The 20,676-nt window shown below is 37.1% G+C and overlaps 1 protein-coding gene across 2 annotated transcripts in view; it reads right to left on the bottom strand.

The window, feature by feature from the left end:
• LOC121426033 (plexin domain-containing protein 2-like) overlaps window positions 1-20,676 on the bottom strand; it is a 72,401-nt gene that overhangs the window by 12,882 nt on the left and 38,843 nt on the right. For both annotated transcript variants that reach the window (XM_041622161.1, XM_041622162.1), the window contains exons 6-10: window positions 20,040-20,093; window positions 16,461-16,525; window positions 13,135-13,231; window positions 12,074-12,175; window positions 658-806 (exon numbers count right to left, since the gene is read on the bottom strand). In XM_041622161.1, coding sequence (XP_041478095.1) covers window positions 658-806; window positions 12,074-12,175; window positions 13,135-13,231; window positions 16,461-16,525; window positions 20,040-20,093 — 467 coding nt within the window. The remainder of the gene's footprint in view (window positions 1-657; window positions 807-12,073; window positions 12,176-13,134; window positions 13,232-16,460; window positions 16,526-20,039; window positions 20,094-20,676) is intronic.

Here is a 20,676-nt window from a genome sequence, read left to right as displayed (position 1 = left end):
CACAGAACATTGGTTGACCACCCCATCCTTCTCCACTTCCAATGCAGCCCCCCCCCCTCCTTCTCGTTTCCCACCCTCCCATTCACATTAGAGGTATTTATCTTTACCTCTTCTGAGCAGTCAGCCTCTATCCAATCCTGCCTGTGCCTATCCAGGCCACTGGAGCAGTGCTTCACACAAAACATTGGTTGACCACCCCATCCTTCTCCACTTCCAATGCGCCCCCCCCCCCCTCCTTCTCCACTTCCAATGCAGCCCCCCTCCTCCTTCCCCACCCTCCAATTCAAATGAGAGGTATTTATCTTTACCTCTTCTGAGTAGTCAGCCTCTATCCAATCCTGCCTGTACCTATCAAGTCCGCTGGAGCAGTGCTTCACACAGAACATTGGCTGACCACCCCATCCTTCTCCGCTTCCAATGCGGCCCCCACCCTCCCATTCAAATGAGAGGTATTCATCTTTACCTCTTCTGAGCAGTCAGCTTCTATCCAATCCTGCCTGTGCCTATCCAGGCCACTTGAGCAGTGCTTCACACAGAACATTGCTTGACCCCCATCCTTCTCCACTTCCAATGCACCCCCCCCCTTCTCCACTTCCAATACAGCCCCTCCTCCTCCTTCCCCACCCTCCTATTCAAATGAGAGGTATTTATCTTTACCTCTTCTGAGCAGTCAGCCTCTATCCAATCTTGCCTGTGCCTATCAAGTCCGCTGGAGCATCTCTTGATCTTTCCGCACCAGCCACAATCAAAGCGAATCTCTTCCCTGATGGACAGGCATCCTGAGCAGTTGGTGTACAGGTTACAGGCTGCAAGAATGAGATAAAGAGAGGGTACAGAGAGGAAGAGAAAGAGATGGTACAGAAAGGGGAGAGTGAAAAAGAAAGAGAGGGAAAAAGAGAAAGATATGGTAGAAAAAGAAGAAAGGGAAAAAGAGAAAGAGAGGGTAGAGAAAGAAGAGAGGGAACAAGAGAAAGAAGAGGGAAAAGAGAAAGAAGACGAAAAAGAGAAAGGGAGGGAAAAAGAGAAAAGGGGAGGGGTATTGAGGGAGATCAGAAAAGGTGAGATGGAGAGATATTCAAGGAGAGGGGAGGGATAGAATGAGAAAGAGAGAAATAAAATGGGAGAGAGGGTATGGAGAGAAAGAAGAGCAAGAATAGAGAGTGATAAAGAGAGAAGACAAAGAGAGAGACAGGGGAAGAGTAGGAGACACAGAAAGACATAAATGAGGAGGAAGGGGACAAAGAAGAGATTCAGAGGGAGGGAGGGAGGACGAGGTGTGAGAGCAAGGAAAATAAAAACAAAACAAACAAAAAAGATAGAAAGAGTTGATTTCGTGTTAGATTGGACACCACAATGAAACAAGTGGAATGCCTCTGGCCGTCTCACCTGCATCACGCGGTTCAATATAGCAGCAGTGCTGACTTTGAATACTACTCTAACTCGCACAAGATGTTCAGTGATACATGGTTACTCTTATGTCCACTTTTTATGAACTAGACCAATAAACTTACAGAGATATGATGGTTATTCAACAAAAAACCCCAACATGGCCAAAGTTCATTGACCTTACATGACCTTTGACCTTGATCATGTGACCTGAAACTCGAACAGGATGTTCAGTGATACTTGATTACTCTTATGTACAAGTTTCATGAATCAGATCCATAAACTTTCAAAGTTATGATGGTAATTTAACAGATACACCCAATTCGGCCAAAGTTCATTGACCTTTGACCTTGGTCATGTGATCTGAAACTTGCACAAAATTTTCAGTGATGCTTGATTACTATTATGTCCAAGTTTCATGAATCAGATCCATAAACTTTCAAAGTTATGATGGGAATTCAACAGATATCCCCAATTCGGCCAAAGTTCATTGACCCTAAATGACCTTTGACCTTGGTCATGTGGCGTGAAACTCATGCAGGATGTTCAGTGATACTTGATTAATCTTATGTCCAAGTTTCATGAACTAGGTCCATATATTTTCTAAGTTATGATGACATTTCAAAAACTTAACCTCAGGTTAAGATTTCGATGTTAAATCCTCCAACATGGTCTAAGTTCATTGACCCTAAATGACCTTTGACCTTGGTCATGTGACATGAAATTCTAACAGGATGTTCAGTAATACTTGATTAACCTTATGGCCAAGTTTTATTAACTAGGTCCATATACTTTCTAAGTAATGACGTCATTTCAAAAACTTAACCTCAGGTTAAGATTTGATGTTGACGCCGCCGCCGCCGTCGGAAAAGCGGCGCCTATAGTCTCACTTTGCTTCGCAGGTGAGACAAAAACCTTTAAAGGTCAAGTCCACCTCAGAAAAAATGTTGATTTGAATCAAAAGAGAAAAACCAGACAGGCACAATGCTGAAAATTTCATCAAAATCGGATGTAAAATAAGATATGACATTTCAAAATTTCGCTTATTTTCAACAAAATAGTTACATGAACGAGCCAGTTACATCCACATGAGAGAGTCGTTGATGTCACTCACTCACTATTTCTTTTGTTTTTTTATTGTTTGAATTATACAATATTTCAATTTTTACGAATTTGACGATTAGGACCTCCTTGCCTGAAGCACAAAACGTTAGGGTCTGTGTCTGTACACTAATTGAGATCACTTTCATATCTCATTGAGCAGTCTCTATATAGACAAAGGTATCCCACTTAGCATCAACAAAAGACCCACGTCACGCAGATGAGTAGTTTAGTAAACGAATAACAAGATCAACCGATACTGTATGGTATGCTCTAAAAATAGGCATGACTTTGTAAAAAAATATGTAACCATCCAGCCCTAAACTAACAATAATGCTACAGTTATACGAACAAAAGTGACTCCAGACTGCCCAATTATGCGACATTGAAAATAACACAATAGCTGTGATTGGTCTTGAGTCAATTATGTTGGTGTGACCATAGCTAACTGTAGCATAACACAAAAAGGAAGATTTAGTCTGCTGTGCAAACCCTTCACTTGAATTAAAGGTAAATTCCAGTTCTGGAAATGATCTCAAAATGACTTTTTACAGAATCTTATAAAATGACCACCCAAGTGTCTGTTTGTATGAATAAAAAATATGTGCCAAAGGATTCTGGAAGAAATAGTGTAATTGCTGAGAAATAGGCAATACAAGCGTGGATTCGGTCACTTCCGTCGGGTCTTTATTCCAGCAATAATAATACACTGTCATATGTATTTCAGCTTAGATTTTATGATTTCACAAAGTTCACTTTATGTAACTGTACCAGATTTAGATCCTCAGTGATATACTGACAATCAAGCCTGGTTTTACAGACTTTCTTACAAAAGTAGTGTTTACTGCAACTACTGGCATTTAGCTTAAAGTAGTCTGAATGCCCAACATACAATGACCTCTCATTCAGAAAATTGAAACGGGAAGTTTTACATGTGCCAGTCTTGTGTGAAGACCCACTTCTTGATAAAAGCTTCGAACAGGGTCTGTGCCTGCAGACTAGGCAAGATTCTTTGTATTTTTTAAACCTCAATGATGAATTGGGCTTCAAAACCAGAATTGAGATTGTTCAATTTCAAAAAGAGTAACTTTTCCTTTCCCCACTGTTGAAATATGAAATTGTTTTCTCAAATGAAACACACAAGATTTAAGACTGTTACATATAAGAATAATTGTAAAAGAATTTTAAAAGCAATTACATTCATCTATTAGTTATTTCCCTTTAAGGATAGCCAAGAATTGTAAAGAACATTCAAGAATGTCTTTTTATTATGCAGGCCTTGCCTATTTAAAAGGCCAAGGAGTTGTATTGTTATTTCTGAATAGAGATTAGGAACAATAGGCTTAGCTATGTTATTGACACTGTTGATTTCAATGAGGTCATTCAAGAGTGTTCTGGATTTTTACTGCTCCTGAAAGGAGAAAGTTCTTTTGGAAGAAGGGACTAGAACCTTCTATGGTGGTGACATTTTTTAGAAGCTTCTAGATTTATTGAAATTTAGTATATATAAAGCTGCAGTTTCTTTAAGGACATCATCACATCATATTAGATCACACCATCACATCATATGAGAGCAGGAGATCACATCACATCATATGAGATCACTTCACCAGATCAGATCAGAGCAGTTTATGCATCAATGAACTGTTTGCAGTTATTTTGAGAAATTATCAGTTCTCATCGAGATCATCAACATCATCAACCTGTTCAATGAACACGCTTCAACCCATGGATTGCTGAAATTGACTGTTAATCATCATCAACATCGTCTTCACGGACATTTCAACTCGTTGCAGTGACTCTTATTATTCATCGGACTTCAACCTCAGTTTCATCATCGCCATCATTGTGAATTTTCGCCAGTCAACTGGGATTTTTATCATTTGGATTATTACTTGGATATAGCATCATCACTTCGGGATTTTACATCGGACACTTCAAGAGATTTATGTAAGATCATTATTTGTTTTATTTATGTATAATTATTTCCTGTAATAAAAAAAAAGGAAAATTCAAACTTTATATTTAAAAATCTTCTGTTATTTGTTGCAGTATCGTAACAAATAATTTTGGGGGCTTGTCCGGGAAACGAAAGCCAAATTTGTACAAGCCAATTTGAAACAAAAAAACAGTTGTCCGGGAAACGAAAACCAAATTTGTACAAGCCAAGGCAATTTGAAACGAAAACCAAATTTAAAGCCAATTTGAAATTAAAACCAGTTTTTCAGGAAACAAAAGCCAATTTGAATTGGAAACATTTTGGAAAGTTCTAGAATATACTGTACTGTGTTATTACGTGCTTGTATTTGTGTATATTCACTATGGCTACATTTGATGTTGAAGAATTTCTTGCAATGACAGAATTGTCATATGATCATTTGAAGTCACTGAAGAAGGATGATTTGATAACAGTTTGTGATCGTTTGGGTGTATCTCTAGCCCCAGGTTTAAAGAAGGCAGAGATAATTGACTTATTAGCTAGTCACATGAAGCTTACAGAGAAGTTGGAAGCTTCTATCAATATGTCAGAGGATGCTCAGATCCAACTGGCAAACATTGAATTGGAAAAGGAAAGAATCAAAGAAAACCTTGAGAAGGAAAGAATCAAAGAAAACCTTCAAAAGGAAAGAATCAGAGAAAACATTGAAATGGAGAAAATGAGATTGGAGTACCAGTTAAAGTTGAAAGAAATGGAGTTAGCTCATGCAAATACTAATACTAACTCTGTTAAAGATAAATCTCCCCAAGGCTTTGATGTGGCGAAAAATATTCGCCTTGTGCCAAAATTTGATGAAGAGGGAGTTGATACATATTTTGTGTCATTTGAAAAAGTGGCCAAGAGACTGAATTGGCCCGAGGAATACTGGACTCTTCTCCTTCAAAGCGTTTTTGTTGGAAAGGCTGCAAAAGTCTATTCTTCACTCTCTGAAACGCAATCATGTGACTATGCTACAGTAAAAGAAACAATTCTCAATGCATATGAGTTGGTACCAGAAGCGTACAGACATAAATTTAGGAACATGCAAAGACAAACAGGCCAGACGTATGTTGAATTTGCTTGGGAACAAGAAATGATGTTCGATAAGTGGTACAGATCACTGAAAGTTGACAAAGATTTTGTTCACCTTAGGGAAGTTGTCCTCCTAGAAGAATTCAAAAAGAGTCTTCCTTTTGGCATTAAATCTCACTTAGATGACCATAGAGTTACTGAAGTCAGTAAAGCAGCCATAGTAGCTGATGAATTTGAGGTCACACATAAAGGTAGTGGAGATAGGCCTCCTTTCAAGAATTATTGGAAAAGAAAGGTAAAGGGTCATTTGAATCCCACAATAAACCTAGTGAGGGAAAATATGCAAGCAAGGACAAAGACGCTAATAAGGATCAGGCTAGTGGGGGCACAGAATCAACCAAACGGTCTGAGAGTCGTAGTTCCAAAATTTGTACTCATTGTCATAAATCGGGACATTTGAAAGAATCATGTTGGAAATTGGTTGGAATGCCAACCAAAACTAAGAAAGACATGGGTTTTGTCAAGCAAACAAGTGTTCCCTCGATGGAGTTTGTTCCATCAGAGCCCAATCGAGATGTTGAGAGTGTTTCTCTAGAATTTGCTGATAAAGTCAAGCAGGTTGATGAAACTTTTAGAAGTTTTTTGCATGATGGTGAAGTATCCCCTTGTTCGACTGGTGCTGCTGGTAGGTCAGTGGTGATCCTTAGGGATACAGGGGCTGCACAGTCCCTGATGGTGCCAGGGGATTCGGCTCTTCCTCTGGAGAGTTCAGAGAATGCCAACGTCTTAGTTCAAGGTATTGGCCCAAATTTCATGTCGGTTCCTTTGCATAAGGTCGACTTAAAGTGTGACCTAGTTAGTGGTCCTGTGACTGTTGGTGTCGTTCCAGAATTACCCATGAAAGGTGTTGATTTCTTGTTAGGTAACGACTTGGCTGGAGATAAAGTTGTTGCATCTCCAGTGGTTTCGGAAAAGCCCGTTGAGGTAGCTGAAACTGAATTGTTGCAGGAAGATTTTCCAGGGATTTTCCCGGATTGTGTTGTTACTAGGTCTCAGACTCGTAGAGCTGAAAAGGATGATGCGGAATCTGCTGATGTAGAGGAGAGTACTGATGTCTGGTTAGCTGAAACCTTTTTCAAGGATTTGAATGGGGATAGTGTTGAAGGCTCTGTTGCTAACAATGATAGTTTGTTTAGTAAATCCTCCCTTGTACAGGCACAACAGGCAGACCCAGAATTAAAAAGCTTGTCACAGAAAGCATGTTCTGAGGCTGAGGCTGATAAGGTTCCTGAGTGCTTTTATGTCAAAGATGACATTTTGATGAGGAAATGGAGACCTCCCCGGAGACCAGCTGATGAAGATTGGTGTATAATTCACCAGGTTGTAGTTCCTCCTTGTTACCGCACAGATATTCTGAAAATGGCTCATGAGTTACCTATGGCAGGTCATGTCGGTATTCGGAAGACAGAAGATAGAATTATGAGGCATTTCTATTGGCCTAAGATGCACAAAGATGTTGTGCATTTCTGTAAGACGTGTCACACATGTCAGATTATTGGTAAGGCACAGCCTTCTATCAAGCCTGCTCCATTGATACCCATTCCTGCATTTGATGAACCTTTTACTAGGGTTCTTGTTGATTGTGTCGGACCCTTACCCAGAACGAGGTCGGGTCACAGATTTCTCCTGACGATTATGGACTTGTCTACACGGTTTCCAGAGGCGATACCTTTGAGGAGTATCACTGCAAAGACAGTGGTGCAGGCGTTAGTGCAGTTTTTTACTAGGTATGGTCTGCCCAAGGAAATTCAATCTGATCAAGGGTCAAATTTCATGTCAGGAATATTTCAGCAAGTTATGAAGGAGTTGGGAATAAAGCAGATCAAGTCCTCTGCTTATCACCCACAGTCCCAAGGAGCGTTAGAACGCTATCATCAGACTTTGAAGACCATGATTAGGGCTTATTGTGAAGACTATCCCGATGACTGGGATAAAGGGATCTCATTCCTACTGTTTGCAACTAGGGATTCCCGAATGAGTCCACAGGTTTCAGTCCATTTGAATTGGTCTATGGTCATGAGGTTAGGGGTCCTCTAAAGCTTATCAAAGAGAGGTTTATGGTTCAGGATGATGATGTAAACCTTCTAGACTATGTGTCAAAGTTTAGAGAAAGGCTCTCAAAAGCTTGTGATGTGGCTAAGGAACACTTGAAAGAGTCGCAGGGAAAAATGAAAGCTCAAGCTGACAAAAATGCAAAAGAGCGAAGTTTCAAGCCTGGAGACAAAGTATTAGTGTTGTTGCCTTTGCAAGGTGAGCCCTTGAAAGCTAGGTTTAGTGGTCCCTACATAGTCAAAAAGAAATTGAATGATGTCAACTATGTGATCAGTACCCCTGATCGAAGAAAGTCTCAAAGAGTTTGTCATGTAAACATGTTAAAAGAATACTTTGAGCGAGAGGCTAGTCAGCCAATAGGTACAACACAGGTTAAAGAAGAAAAGCATGTAGATGTACATGAAGAAGAATGCTATGGAAAGACAGATAATGAATTGTCTTATACAGATGTATCTAAGAACGAACCATGTGGTGTAAAGTTGTCTAACTCAGAGATGTTAGGAAACATGGATGAGGCATTAAAACTCCTGCCTGAAGATCAGAGAAATGATATATCTGGCCTGTTAAGAAAATATGAAAATGTGTGTAAAGACAAACCAGGTCGTACACCTTTAACTGTACATGATGTAGACGTAGGTGATGTAAGACCTATCAAACAGAATCCTTATAGGCTCAATCCAAGCAAGTTGGAAATGGTGAATAAGGAAATACAGTTTATGTTAGATAATGACATAATTGAACCGAGTCAGAGTAGTTGGAGTTCCCCATTGTAATGGTTCCAAAGCCAGACGGCTCTCAGAGATTTTGCATTGATTACCGAAAGGTAAATGCAGTAACTAAGACTGACTCGTATCCAATTCCTAGGTTAGAAGATTGTATTGATAGGGTTGGAAATTCTGCCTATATCACAAAGATAGACTTGCTTAAAGGATATTGGCAAGTGCCACTGACTGACCGAGCCAAAGAGATATCAGCCTTTGTTACACCTGAAGGCTTGTTTCAATGCAAAGTCATGCCTTTTGGAATGAAAAATGCACCAGCAACCTTCCAAAGGTTGACAAATCAAGTGATTGCCGGACTTGACAATTGTGTCGTATACATAGACGACATCCTAGTATACAGTGATACTTGGAATGATCATCTGAATCATTTGAGAGCACTGTTTGACAGGCTGGACAAAGCCAATCTAGTAGTGAATCTGATGAAAAGTGAATTTGCCAAGGCAAAGGTCACATATCTTGGTCATGTGGTTGGTCAAGGGCAAGTGCTACCAAGAGAAGCCAAGATACAAGCTATCTTAGACTTCCCAATTCCCACAACTAAGAAAGAATTGCTCAGATTCTTAGGTATGAGTGGCTTCTACAGGAAATTTGTTCCAAATTTCAGTACAGTGGTTAGTCCTCTGACAAACCTGCTGAAGGCAAAAGTGAAGTATGTTTGGTCTGACGAATGTCAAAGATCATTTGAGAAATTAAAGGCCATTTTGGTGAATGAGCCTGTTTTGGCAGCTCCAAACTTCACAAAGCCATTCAAAGTAGCTATTGATGCATGTGATGTTGGAGTAGGAGCAGTATTGCTCCAAGAAGATGAAGAAGGCATCGAAAAACCAGTGTGCTACTTCTCTAAGAAACTCAATCGGTTTCAAAAGAAATACTCAACTATTGAAAAAGAGGCCCTGAGTCTCGTACTAGCCCTTCAGCAGTTTGAGGTGTATCTAACCAATGGAGAGATTACAGTCTATACAGACCACAATCCTCTTGTGTTTTTGGAGAAATTCAAAACAAAGAATCAAAGACTGTACAGATGGAGCCTAATGCTCCAACCATTCCTTTGAAAATTGTACACATAAAGGGAAAGAATAATGTAATTGCTGATGCTCTATCAAGAGTATAAAAAGTGAAATTATTCATGATTTTGACCAAGTGTGTCATTTGAAGAAAACATCTTTGATGTTCATTTATTTTAACATGTTCGTTAAGTACTATATTTTTGTACACGATAAATGTAAATGATTTATCAAGATGACTTTGAACAGTTAAAAAAAAAAGTAATCTTAAAGAAACCTTTACTACGGTAAAGCTTTCTTTTCCCCGGTGGGGGAGGTGTTACATATAAGAATAATTGTAAAAGAATTTTAAAAGCAATTACATTCATCTATTAGTTATTTCCCTTTAAGGATAGCCAAGAATTGTAAAGAACATTCAAGAATGTCTTTTTATTATGCAGGCCTTGCCTATTTAAAAGGCCAAGGAGTTGTATTGTTATTTCTGAATAGAGATTAGGAACAATAGGCTTAGCTATGTTATTGACACTGTTGATTTCAATGAGGTCATTCAAGAGTGTTCTGGATTTTTACTGCTCCTGAAAGGAGAAAGTTCTTTTGGAAGAAGGGACTAGAACCTTCTATGGTGGTGACATTTTTTAGAAGCTTCTAGATTTATTGAAATTTAGTATATATAAAGCTGCAGTTTCTTTAAGGACATCATCACATCATATTAGATCACACCATCACATCATATGAGAGCAGGAGATCACATCACATCATATGAGATCACTTCACCAGATCAGATCAGAGCAGTTTATGCATCAATGAACTGTTTGCAGTTATTTTGAGAAATTATCAGTTCTCATCGAGATCATCAACATCATCAACCTGTTCAATGAACACGCTTCAACCCATGGATTGCTGAAATTGACTGTTAATCATCATCAACATCGTCTTCACGGACATTTCAACTCGTTGCAGTGACTCTTATTATTCATCGGACTTCAACTCAGTTTCATCATCGCCATCATTGTGAATTTTCGCCAGTCAACTGGGATTTTTATCATTTGGATTATTACTTGGATATAGCATCATCACTTCGGGATTTTACATCGGACACTTCAAGAGATTTATGTAAGATCATTATTTGTTTTATTTATGTATATTATTTCCTGTAATAAAAAAAAAAGGAAAATTCAAACTTTATATTTAAAAATCTTCTGTTATTTGTTGCAGTATCGTCACAAGAGTATCATCCAGACCGTTCTCTCAGACGGCAGACTGTTTTAATAGGTCATGCACAATATACATGGGCGGAAATCCCAGGGGGGAAAGGGGGTTGCGTCCCCCCTACCCAAAATAGTAGGGGGGACACAATATCAATTGTCCCCCTTACTATTTTTGGTCTTTTGCATGAAAAAAATACAATATTCAAAATCGAAATAAAACATGTATTTTGGATGGGATAACCTCCTTTTTTTTTTTTTGCTTGTCAAATTGGTGTTGGTCGAAATGACCTTATATTTTGGGTGATACTTTTTTTGTTTGCTTGTCAATTTTTCCAGTCATTTGTCCCCCCTACCTTTTAGAGAGATTTCCACCCCTGACAATATACATACAGTGTAGCTGTCAAGTTTCAGTGAACCTAATAAACTTCAGACATGTTTTCTGCTTTTTCTTTCAATTAATCCCTAAATTCTTATACATTCAATCAAAGTCATTTGGGTTTTGGCTAATCACATTTTGAAATTTTCACACTTTCACATCTTAAACCCTATCTAGGCCGGGGTATTTTGGGAGTTCATATGGCGGGGGGGGGGGCCTCTCAGGCCCCCCTTGAGATCTCAGCCGTTGACCGTGCGATCGCGCCAAAAATTGGCGCACAGTTTGTCTGGATAATAATCTACAAAATGGTATAGTAATTTATTTCATGCGAATCATTATTATGTAATTATGCTAATTTATGCGTAATTAGTATGCGAAATCATCATTTTTCCTCTAACTCCATAAATAAAGCTCCAAATGTTCTAATTTTTGGCATAGAAACTCTTTGTGATGTTCTTAGCAAGTGTACATGAAAAAAACATTGTGATGTCAGATCAATTTCTTATGTATTATATTATTTTTGCAATTTCTTATGTATTTCATTGTTTTGTGGACCTTTTGTTTTTCATTGTTTTTTCAATGAAATTCGTTGGGGACTCTTCTAAGATCATAAACAGCATAAAATACATACATTTAGGCCAGCAAAACTAAAAATAATCATACATTTATGATTTTTGGTTGAAAACACAATTTACATTGACTTAGTACATGAATTCACGTTTTTGAGCAATTTTTGGTCTGACATGCACTTACATAACGTTGCGTAACTTCAGAACCACGTACCCGGGTGATGCAAAATTGGTCTCAAAAGTTGCGCAAGACTTTAAAGTAAATAGTCAGCGAGCGGCGCGGTTAAAAAAATTGCGCGGCACAAATATCGCGCGACTCGTTGAGGGGGGGGGGCCTCGGAGCCCCCCCCCCCGGCCTAGATAGGGTTAAGAATCTCGTAAATAATTTTTGGCTGATTCACTGATTGTGAATATGAAGGAGGTAAGTCACATATGACTGCACAGGAAAAAATGCCACATTGAGAATTAATAGAGCCAATGCCCCTTGCTGTTGTGCACTCCTTGAGTGAATGAAAAGAAACTTACTTTTCAGTGGTTGAAGTATAAAAGAGGCATTGGTCATAACCAGCGTTTTGTTGAGCAGGATGTTGTGGTAATGGTAGATGGTTCGCCTTACCAAGTGGGATCCTACAGAAAAAAAACAACAATAACAACTTGAAAACAACAATACGTATAATGATGATATTCCACTTTAATCACTCTTTACACTGGATTAATCGAGGCTTAATAACACTACCAACACAATGTATCATATATTGTGTCTGAAGACTAATTTGTAAGGTCATGTTAAATGGTAGCATTTGTTTTCTTAATGCTATTTACATGAATCGAATATCAAAGTAAATAGACTGAATATTTCAAAAATGCTGTCTACTTCACCAGCAAAAAAATTCCCTTCTTTTTACATTGGAACAACATTTCTTCGCACTTGCAGCACACAATGTATTGACTTTCTTCACTCCCTGGGGAGCATTTTGGCAAGAGATTCCATTTACATGGATGACTACTTTGGCTTTCAGATCTAGCCAGTGCCCATTTAACACATGGTTTACAGCATAACTCATAAATAACTCTTATTCACCATTATTTCCACTTCTGTTGGAATAAGGTTAATTGATCTGAGATGTTGTAATGATGGTACTGACCTCTACAAAATGTGACCATATGACCTTTCACCTGGCTTAAGGGGCTTGTCAATGAAGTATCCATCCGACAGACCAACCGTCACCTTGTGACCATTTCAGTTAACTGACCTCTACAACCTTTGACCTAGGTAAAGGGGCTCATCGGTGAAGTATCCATCCTACAGACCAACCGTCACGTTCTGACGATTTCAATTTTTTTTACCTCTACAACCTTTGACCTTATGACCTTTTACCTGGGTAAAGGGGCTCATCGATGTAGTATCTGACAGACCAACCGTCACTTTGTGACCATTTTAGATTGTTGACCTCTACAACCTTTGACCTTATGGACTTTTACCTGGGTAAAGGGGCTCATCGATGTAGTATCTGACAGACCAACCGTCACTTTGTGACCATTTTAGATTGTTGACCTCTACAACCTTTGACCTTATGGACTTTTACCTGGGTAAAGGGGCTCATCGATGTAGTATCCATCTGACAGACCAACCGTCACCTTGTGACCATTTCCTCCACCAATGTTGTTCACATCTTCAGGAATCTACAATGAACCAAAAAAAAAAGATGCATGTAAAATGTCAAACAAGTGTGTATAAAAACTAAAATAAAAATTGTAGCTTCAAAATACTTTGGTTGTCATTTCAATTCAAGAAATCTGCTTTATAAATTGTGAAAGTTATATTTGTTAATAGTAGATCGTTTGTGTGTTTGTAAGTATATTTCAATTTAATAATCAATGATTCATGCCCAAATAAGTAATCACCAGAATGCATATTAACTTTGTTTATGTTATAAAAATTATTCACAATTATGATTTCAATATAGTTCAAGCACATTTATAATGCAATTCTGTCAATGAACTCATTCTTAATTTTAAAAAGGTTTAGCCTGATTTTATAAATGCACTAGAATTTTTCAATAACCATGTATGTTGATATACAGTATTTACATGTACAAAAAAAGATAATTTCCATCAACAAATTTAGAAAACAAAAATCATTAAACATCATGATGAATAAACACAGTTTTGCGCCTGAGATTATTTTTTCAATCTCAAATTCATATTGTATAAACCATTGTTCATATTTACATTTAAAAAAAAAGAACACGATTCACCATTTCAAATACCAGCATATTCAATATTGATTCAGTTACATTCTGAGTGCTAAAGGTGTAATAATTTTGATGAAATACATTCATTTAAACATGAAGTGAGTAATAACCCACATTTACCAGAAGTTTTCAAATATTTTCTTTCCAATATTTTGGCATATTCAATGGTCATATACAGAAAAGGAGTGAACATTGCTAACATTGAAATCATATTTGTTTCAGCTACCACAATCATAGTTTTCCTTGATGCATGACCAAACAAGCAAACTTACCACAAAACATATTTTTACTTGATATCATACTAAAAGCCTTCTAAAACAATGTTGCTACATGTAAGATGTAAATATTGCTTACAGTGAAATCATATTTGTTTCAGTTATAGTTTTCCTTGACGTACGCCCAAACTAGCAAACTAACCACGCAAACACATTTTTCATTAAATTTTAGAAAAGCCTTATAAAACAAATGATAGAATCCATACAATGAAAAAGAAATGATCTATGACATGGTATTTGTAGAATGATCATCATCGCCGAGGCTATTTTTCAGGGAAAAAAATTGTATGGCCTCATTAATCTCCATAACTAACTTGTTGTCCTCCAGTGTATGGTATTCGAGCTTGTTATATTTGTTTTTTCTTCACTATTCCTTAATGAGGAAATATCTCAGACGGAGGATAAAATGAATTATACAAAAAAGAGAAATCATCCAAAATGATGGCACAATATCAATTTAGTGTACATACAAATTTGTATGGCAAATCCTCAATGGGCTATGTAAACTATGTATCCATGTATCTCCAGAGGGTCACGATGAATTAGTTTCAGAATGCCAAATAAATTGCCTACCTGTTGACATAAAATACTATACTGTAGATCTACAATACTTTACCCCCCCCCCTGTAGTAAATTACCTTTTTTTATGCATAAGTTACCTTTTTTTCAACTGAATTATATGTGTTACTAAATCACATATATGATCACAATTTTAATGTTGACCAAATTTTAGAAAAAAGATCAAGGATAACAGTAAAAAAAATATTAATAAAAAGTGATAATACCAATTTATTTTTGCTAGCCAATCCTCAAGAAATATATATCCATAGCATGACTGAATAAAGAATATGCTTGCCAGTTGGCACAATGCAGTAATCAGCATTCAAAATGGGAAAAAAATTATAAAAATATAAAAATGCATATAAATCTCAAGGGATTTCGATTGCGGTATCATTTCAATCAAATGAATATAACATCATGAATAAAATGGTAGTTTTTCAGAGGTCAAAACACCTTATGAAAGTCTAATGAATTCTTAATAGTAAGCTGGGGAATACAAAGAATGATTTTTCTTGAATTTCATAAATAGAGAAAAGAAATTATTGCAAAAATATAGAATTGTATTTTTATCATAAAGAAAAACATCTAAAATTATCATAGTGAAAAAAAAAAGTTTAAAGAGGGATACAACATTTCTGAATCCAAATTTATCGTTAAAAAATGTATTTATTCTCAACAAACCAAAGAATTGTTTTATAGGACTTGTTATTGATGGGATTACAATCATTGTTATAGGCTACTGAAATCATGCAATTTGATTAGCTATGAACAGTTGTAAAAAGGTTTTTATCATTTGTCTATTGCAAAGATTAACCCTATCTAGGCAGGGGGAGGGGGGGGGCTCGGAGGCCCCCCTCAACAAGTCGCGCGATATTTTCGCCGCGCAAAATTTTATGACCGCGCTGCTCGTTTACCTTTTACTTTCAAGTCTTGCGCAACTTTTGAGACCAATTTTGTGTCACCCAGGTACGCGGTTCTGAAGTTACACAATTTTATGTAAGTGCATGTCAGACCAAAAATTGCTCAAAAACGTGATTTCGTGTACAAAGTCAATGTAAATTGTGTTTTCAACCCAAAATCATAAATGTACAATTATTTTTAATTTTGCTGGCCTAAATGTATGTATTTCATCCTGTTTATGATCGTAGAAGAGTCCCAACAAATTTCATTGATAAAACAATGAAAAACAAAAGGTCCAAAAAACAAGGAAATACATAAGAAATTGCAAAAAACAATATAAAACATAAGAAATTGATCAGATATCACAATTTTTTTCATGTACACTTGCTAAGAACATTACAAAGAGTTTGTATTAAAAAAAAAAAAATTAGAACATGTTGAGCTTTATTCATGGAGTTAGAGGAAAAAGTATGATTTCGCATACTAATTACGCATAAATTAAAATAATTACGTAATATTAATTCGCATGAAAAAAATTACTATACAACTTTGTAGATTATATCCCAGACAACCTGCGTGCCAATTTTCGGTGCGATCGTGCGATCGACTGCCGAGATCTCAAGGGGGGCCTGGGAGCCCCCCTCCCCATATGAACTCCGAAAATACCCTGGCCTAGATAGGGTTAATAAAAACATGACAACGATAAGATTTTATTAGTATTTTCACTGAATACTGATCTTTGTTATGTGAATATTCATTTTGAGATGATAGCAGGGTTGTCAGCTAGAGCAGGTTGTCAGCTAGAGCAGGTTGTCAACTGGAGAGGCTTCACTGTTGAAATGAAAATGGAAATAACTTCAAAATAAATATAATGAAATAAGGTTTCTATAAAAAAGTTAAAGCATACTTGGCAATAATTACCTCTTTGTACGCGAAGAGGATACGCCCATCTGATATGAGGGTGGTCTGGAATGTAAATCGTCCAACTGAGTGTGTCAGTGTATGAACCAATCAGCACACAGCATACAAGATAATTGACCAATCAGCAGGCGGCATGAGATGTATGGACCAATCGGCAAGCAAGATTGTAGCCAGGTGGGTGGAGTCACATGCAGGGGTGGGGAGGGGGGGTGGAGAGAGGGATAGGCGTTCCAGCAGGGCAAGGCAGGGTTGGGCGGCAGGGAAGAAGGAAATGTTAAAGGTAAGTTAGTAAAGTGAATTTAAGTCTTTGGTCATGCATGTTAGAAATACAAGCATGTACATGTATCTGCAATCATATTCAAGCATGAAAATCACCTGAATTTCCCCTTCAGATCAGTACCACCTACATATGTACAAGGAAAAATACCACAATTTTGTTTTCTCAAACATTCTCCATAACAAGCACCTGTTCATAAAGAACATCGTCAGAAACTCTTTATCGCCTTTGGGCCGCAATTTTCTAGCAGCACTGCCATCCTATAACGTCAGCCATAATAAAGGGAGGGGCAAAGGATTGATTAAGCCCCTGAAAAGTTGAAAAAAAAAACACCTCTGGAATACAAAACTGGGGGCCATAAGAAGTAATTATACCCCGGTGGTTGAGCGCGAGCGCTAGCGGTACGTAGCTAGCCATTGCAAACGTACTATTGCCAGCCCCAGACAGAGTCAGATCGCTGGCACGGTCTCTGAGCTCTGCTGCATTTATGGAAACAAATTTAGACCTAAATAGAATTTAATTTGAAAAGTAAGTTATCACGTAAAGGTACTGAAAACATTTTCTTAGATAAGTCATTTTTTTTTTACTATTTCATCCTATAAACGCGCCGTTTTAACAACCATTACAATGGAAGCGTCACTGTAGTCCCATACGTACGCATACGTGCTGTTTTGACCACGTATTCAGCGTTCGCGGGACACGGCTTTCGACTATCGTCACGTAAGCTGCACCCCGACTTTGCCTCATTTTCTCATAAAAAAATAATGCGGCCTATACGCCGGCAAATACAGTAATTCAAAATTATCAAAGCCAAAGCCCCTCCCCCTCTTCGAAGGAAGATTGTCAGATTATGAAAATGCAAAATTCTTAAAATTCTAATACAGGTATTTACATGTACATACTGTAATAAAACATTGAAGTTAATAAACTAGGTAAAGATATATTTTTGGGGGAAATAGTTTTCAATCCAGGATCTAATCACTAGAAAGGCTTTGTAAAGATGGGGGCATCATGGTCAAGTGGTTACAACTTTGACTTTCAATTCGAGGGGATGTGGGTTCAAATCCCAGCCACGGCATGATTTCCTTCAGCAAGAAATTAAACCAACATTGTGCTGCACTCAAGCCAGGTGAGGTCAATTGGTACGTGGTAGGAATCTATTCCTTGAAAAGCAGCGCGCATAGCAGCTGCTCTGCTAAAGCCAGGGTAATTATGCTGTATTGCTGTAGAGCGCTTAAAATAAGTGTTAAAGCGCTACATGCATGTACATGTAATCATCATGAATACTACATGTAGCACATTAACTATTGAAAGCCTTATAATCATCTGCTTTAATTCGAGAGGTGATTTTATAAATGTATTATGAGAGGCACTTCCTCGTCCTTAACAATGAATTTATGCTCGTCATAAAGCAGCATATTATTGAGCGTTTCGAGTTACAGCTACATTGGAAAATGATTCAATTACTGCATTAGTTATGATCATACACGTCCATGCATTGTGCATACATGTGACGGGTATCATAGGCAATAAGCTTTACATATTAACATTAATTAGGTACTGTAATATCCTATGTTTAAAAGCAGAACTAGTGAAACATCTATTGGTTCACTAAAATAATGATGACGATAATAATAATAATGGTAGTACTTAGTAATAGAAATAATAATAATAGTACATAGCAATAATAATAATAATACTAAAGAATATTTCTCAAGCACCACATCCACATGGATTCTGCGCAAGACGCATATGTATACCGGTATGTATGGCCTGTATTCTGAAGTCGGGTTTAACTTAAACTCAGGTTTAAAGTTGTGGTTTAAGTATGGATAGCCAATTGTTACATAAATCACTAATGGTAGAGATACCATATTTCAGCTCATTTGGCTCTCAAAGCCTTTATAATTGTCTAGGAAGTATAAATAAATTATTGTCTTCACCATCGATGAATCAGGAAAGAGCACAGTAAACATGTTAAGAAACATACAACTTGATAAAAATGTTGACACTTTTGGCTTTCCATAAGTTTTGCAGAGGTCTAAGTTAAACCTGATTTCAGAATACGGGCCAACATGTATGTATCTAAAAATACATAGAAATTGTAAACATCCAGAACAGAGGGGCCCCTAACTAATATGGCTATTAAGACTTGAAGATTGAGCATATCACCTCAATTACAAAAGTTCCCTGCAGAATTGCAAAAGAATCTCGCAGGTATGATAACTTTTGCAAAAAATCTATAAGTTTGAGTCTTTTCTACAAAATCCATTTTCTGTGCATTACCTGGCCATGCTGATCTGGATACAGCTCTCGGGGCTTCGTGAACACGGCAAAATAGTTTCAATGTCTGGCCCCGTTCGAGGAACGATGAAGATTATTCATCGCTAGTGTACAAATATGAGGCCATGACTTTTTCTCCAAGGTCAAAATGAGGCCAAAGTCAAAATTTCTGGCATTGAGTCAGCCTCTTGAATAACAACCCTGATTGATACATGCATGTATTTTGGAGTGAAGTATTCGCTCATTCGAAATGCAAGGTTGCTTTGTCATGTGACATTGGGACAGTTTACAAGTTGATACTATTTTATTGGAAAGAGAATTATCATGAAAAAGCCATCTACATTGAGCAGTTCAAAATTTAAAGAAAAACAAATTATCACCGCACAATAAAACATACGACAGAAGTTGAATTAGTGTTATTATTCAAGCAATTTGAAAGAGAAATTTTTGCATTCCGAATTTACATGCCATGCAAGACAGAAGAACTGGCATCAATTCCCGTAATTATATTGAAGAAAATAAAATAAAATGAAAAACAGATGGACAGGAACACATACATGTACATGTATTCATGTACTGCACAGTTTGAACTACTTTGAATGAAATTAATAGCTTCTTCAAGGACAAGGAGATATTTCTAAAAGTGATACGTAAATTTACTTTCATTTTAATTTCGTATCAGCATTTTTCAAAAGTAGAATGAAAGTTCAAACCTATCTGCTTTTCTGATATTTTGGAGGATAGAGATGTTAACTTTGTGGCAGTTGTCTGGTGCTGAAAAAAATATCCCAAAAATGATGTTGAGTAAAACTGTGATGCTACATGTCCATCTCTTTATATTTTTTCATTTAAAACGAAAAATATATCAAATCGTGATCTATTTCTTTGCAATTTTTGTAACCTCTGGCAAAGTGTTAAATACAAACCAAGCTTACTAATAATACTAATATCATATTATAATCATCATCATTTTGCATGATCATGAAATTTTGCAATTATCAATTTATTATTATCAATACCTCCTACTATATGTTGCACATGGAGTTCATCCCATTCAACGGTGAAGGCAGTATCTGTAACAAGAGGAAAAAAGGAAATACAGTATTAAGCATGAATTACATAAAAACATGTATATCATTTGATGTTATTGTCATGCCGAAACTTGCTTGAAATTTCCAATCCTTAGTTTCTACACTCAAGTTCACAAAACAAAAGAGTTGAAGATTGTTCTAAAACCAGGTGTTCTGACAAATTTTAAAGGTACATGTACAAGAACCTTGTTTTTTATAGACTATCAAAAATAATTTTTCTAGTGCTTTCAGTACATGATACTCCATGTCTTCTCTCACAGATTGTGTTTTCAAATGAATAGCTAGTCTTGAAGTATACCCTTTGAGACAGTAGAGGGAATACACTGTAGATCAGCCGATAACTTTATTTGTACAAAGAAACTAAAATGCTTTTGAGAAGAAAAACACTTGCTTTAATTACTTGGTAACATAAATTGCCAATTCGTCCACTGCCAACTCGTCCACTCACCACATGGTCTACCTTCATTTTAATAGTCTAATGCCATTCCATCAATCAACATTTCGTCTAACAACCATTTGGTCCAATAACCATTAGGTCCAATCATCACTTCGTCTAATCACCAGT

The sequence above is a fragment of the Lytechinus variegatus genome, chromosome 13 (assembly GCF_018143015.1).
Source record: "Lytechinus variegatus isolate NC3 chromosome 13, Lvar_3.0, whole genome shotgun sequence".
NCBI lineage: Eukaryota > Metazoa > Echinodermata > Echinoidea > Temnopleuroida > Toxopneustidae > Lytechinus > Lytechinus variegatus.
Note: the sequence above shows the minus strand (reverse complement) of the source record. Positions and strands in the feature narration are given on the sequence as shown.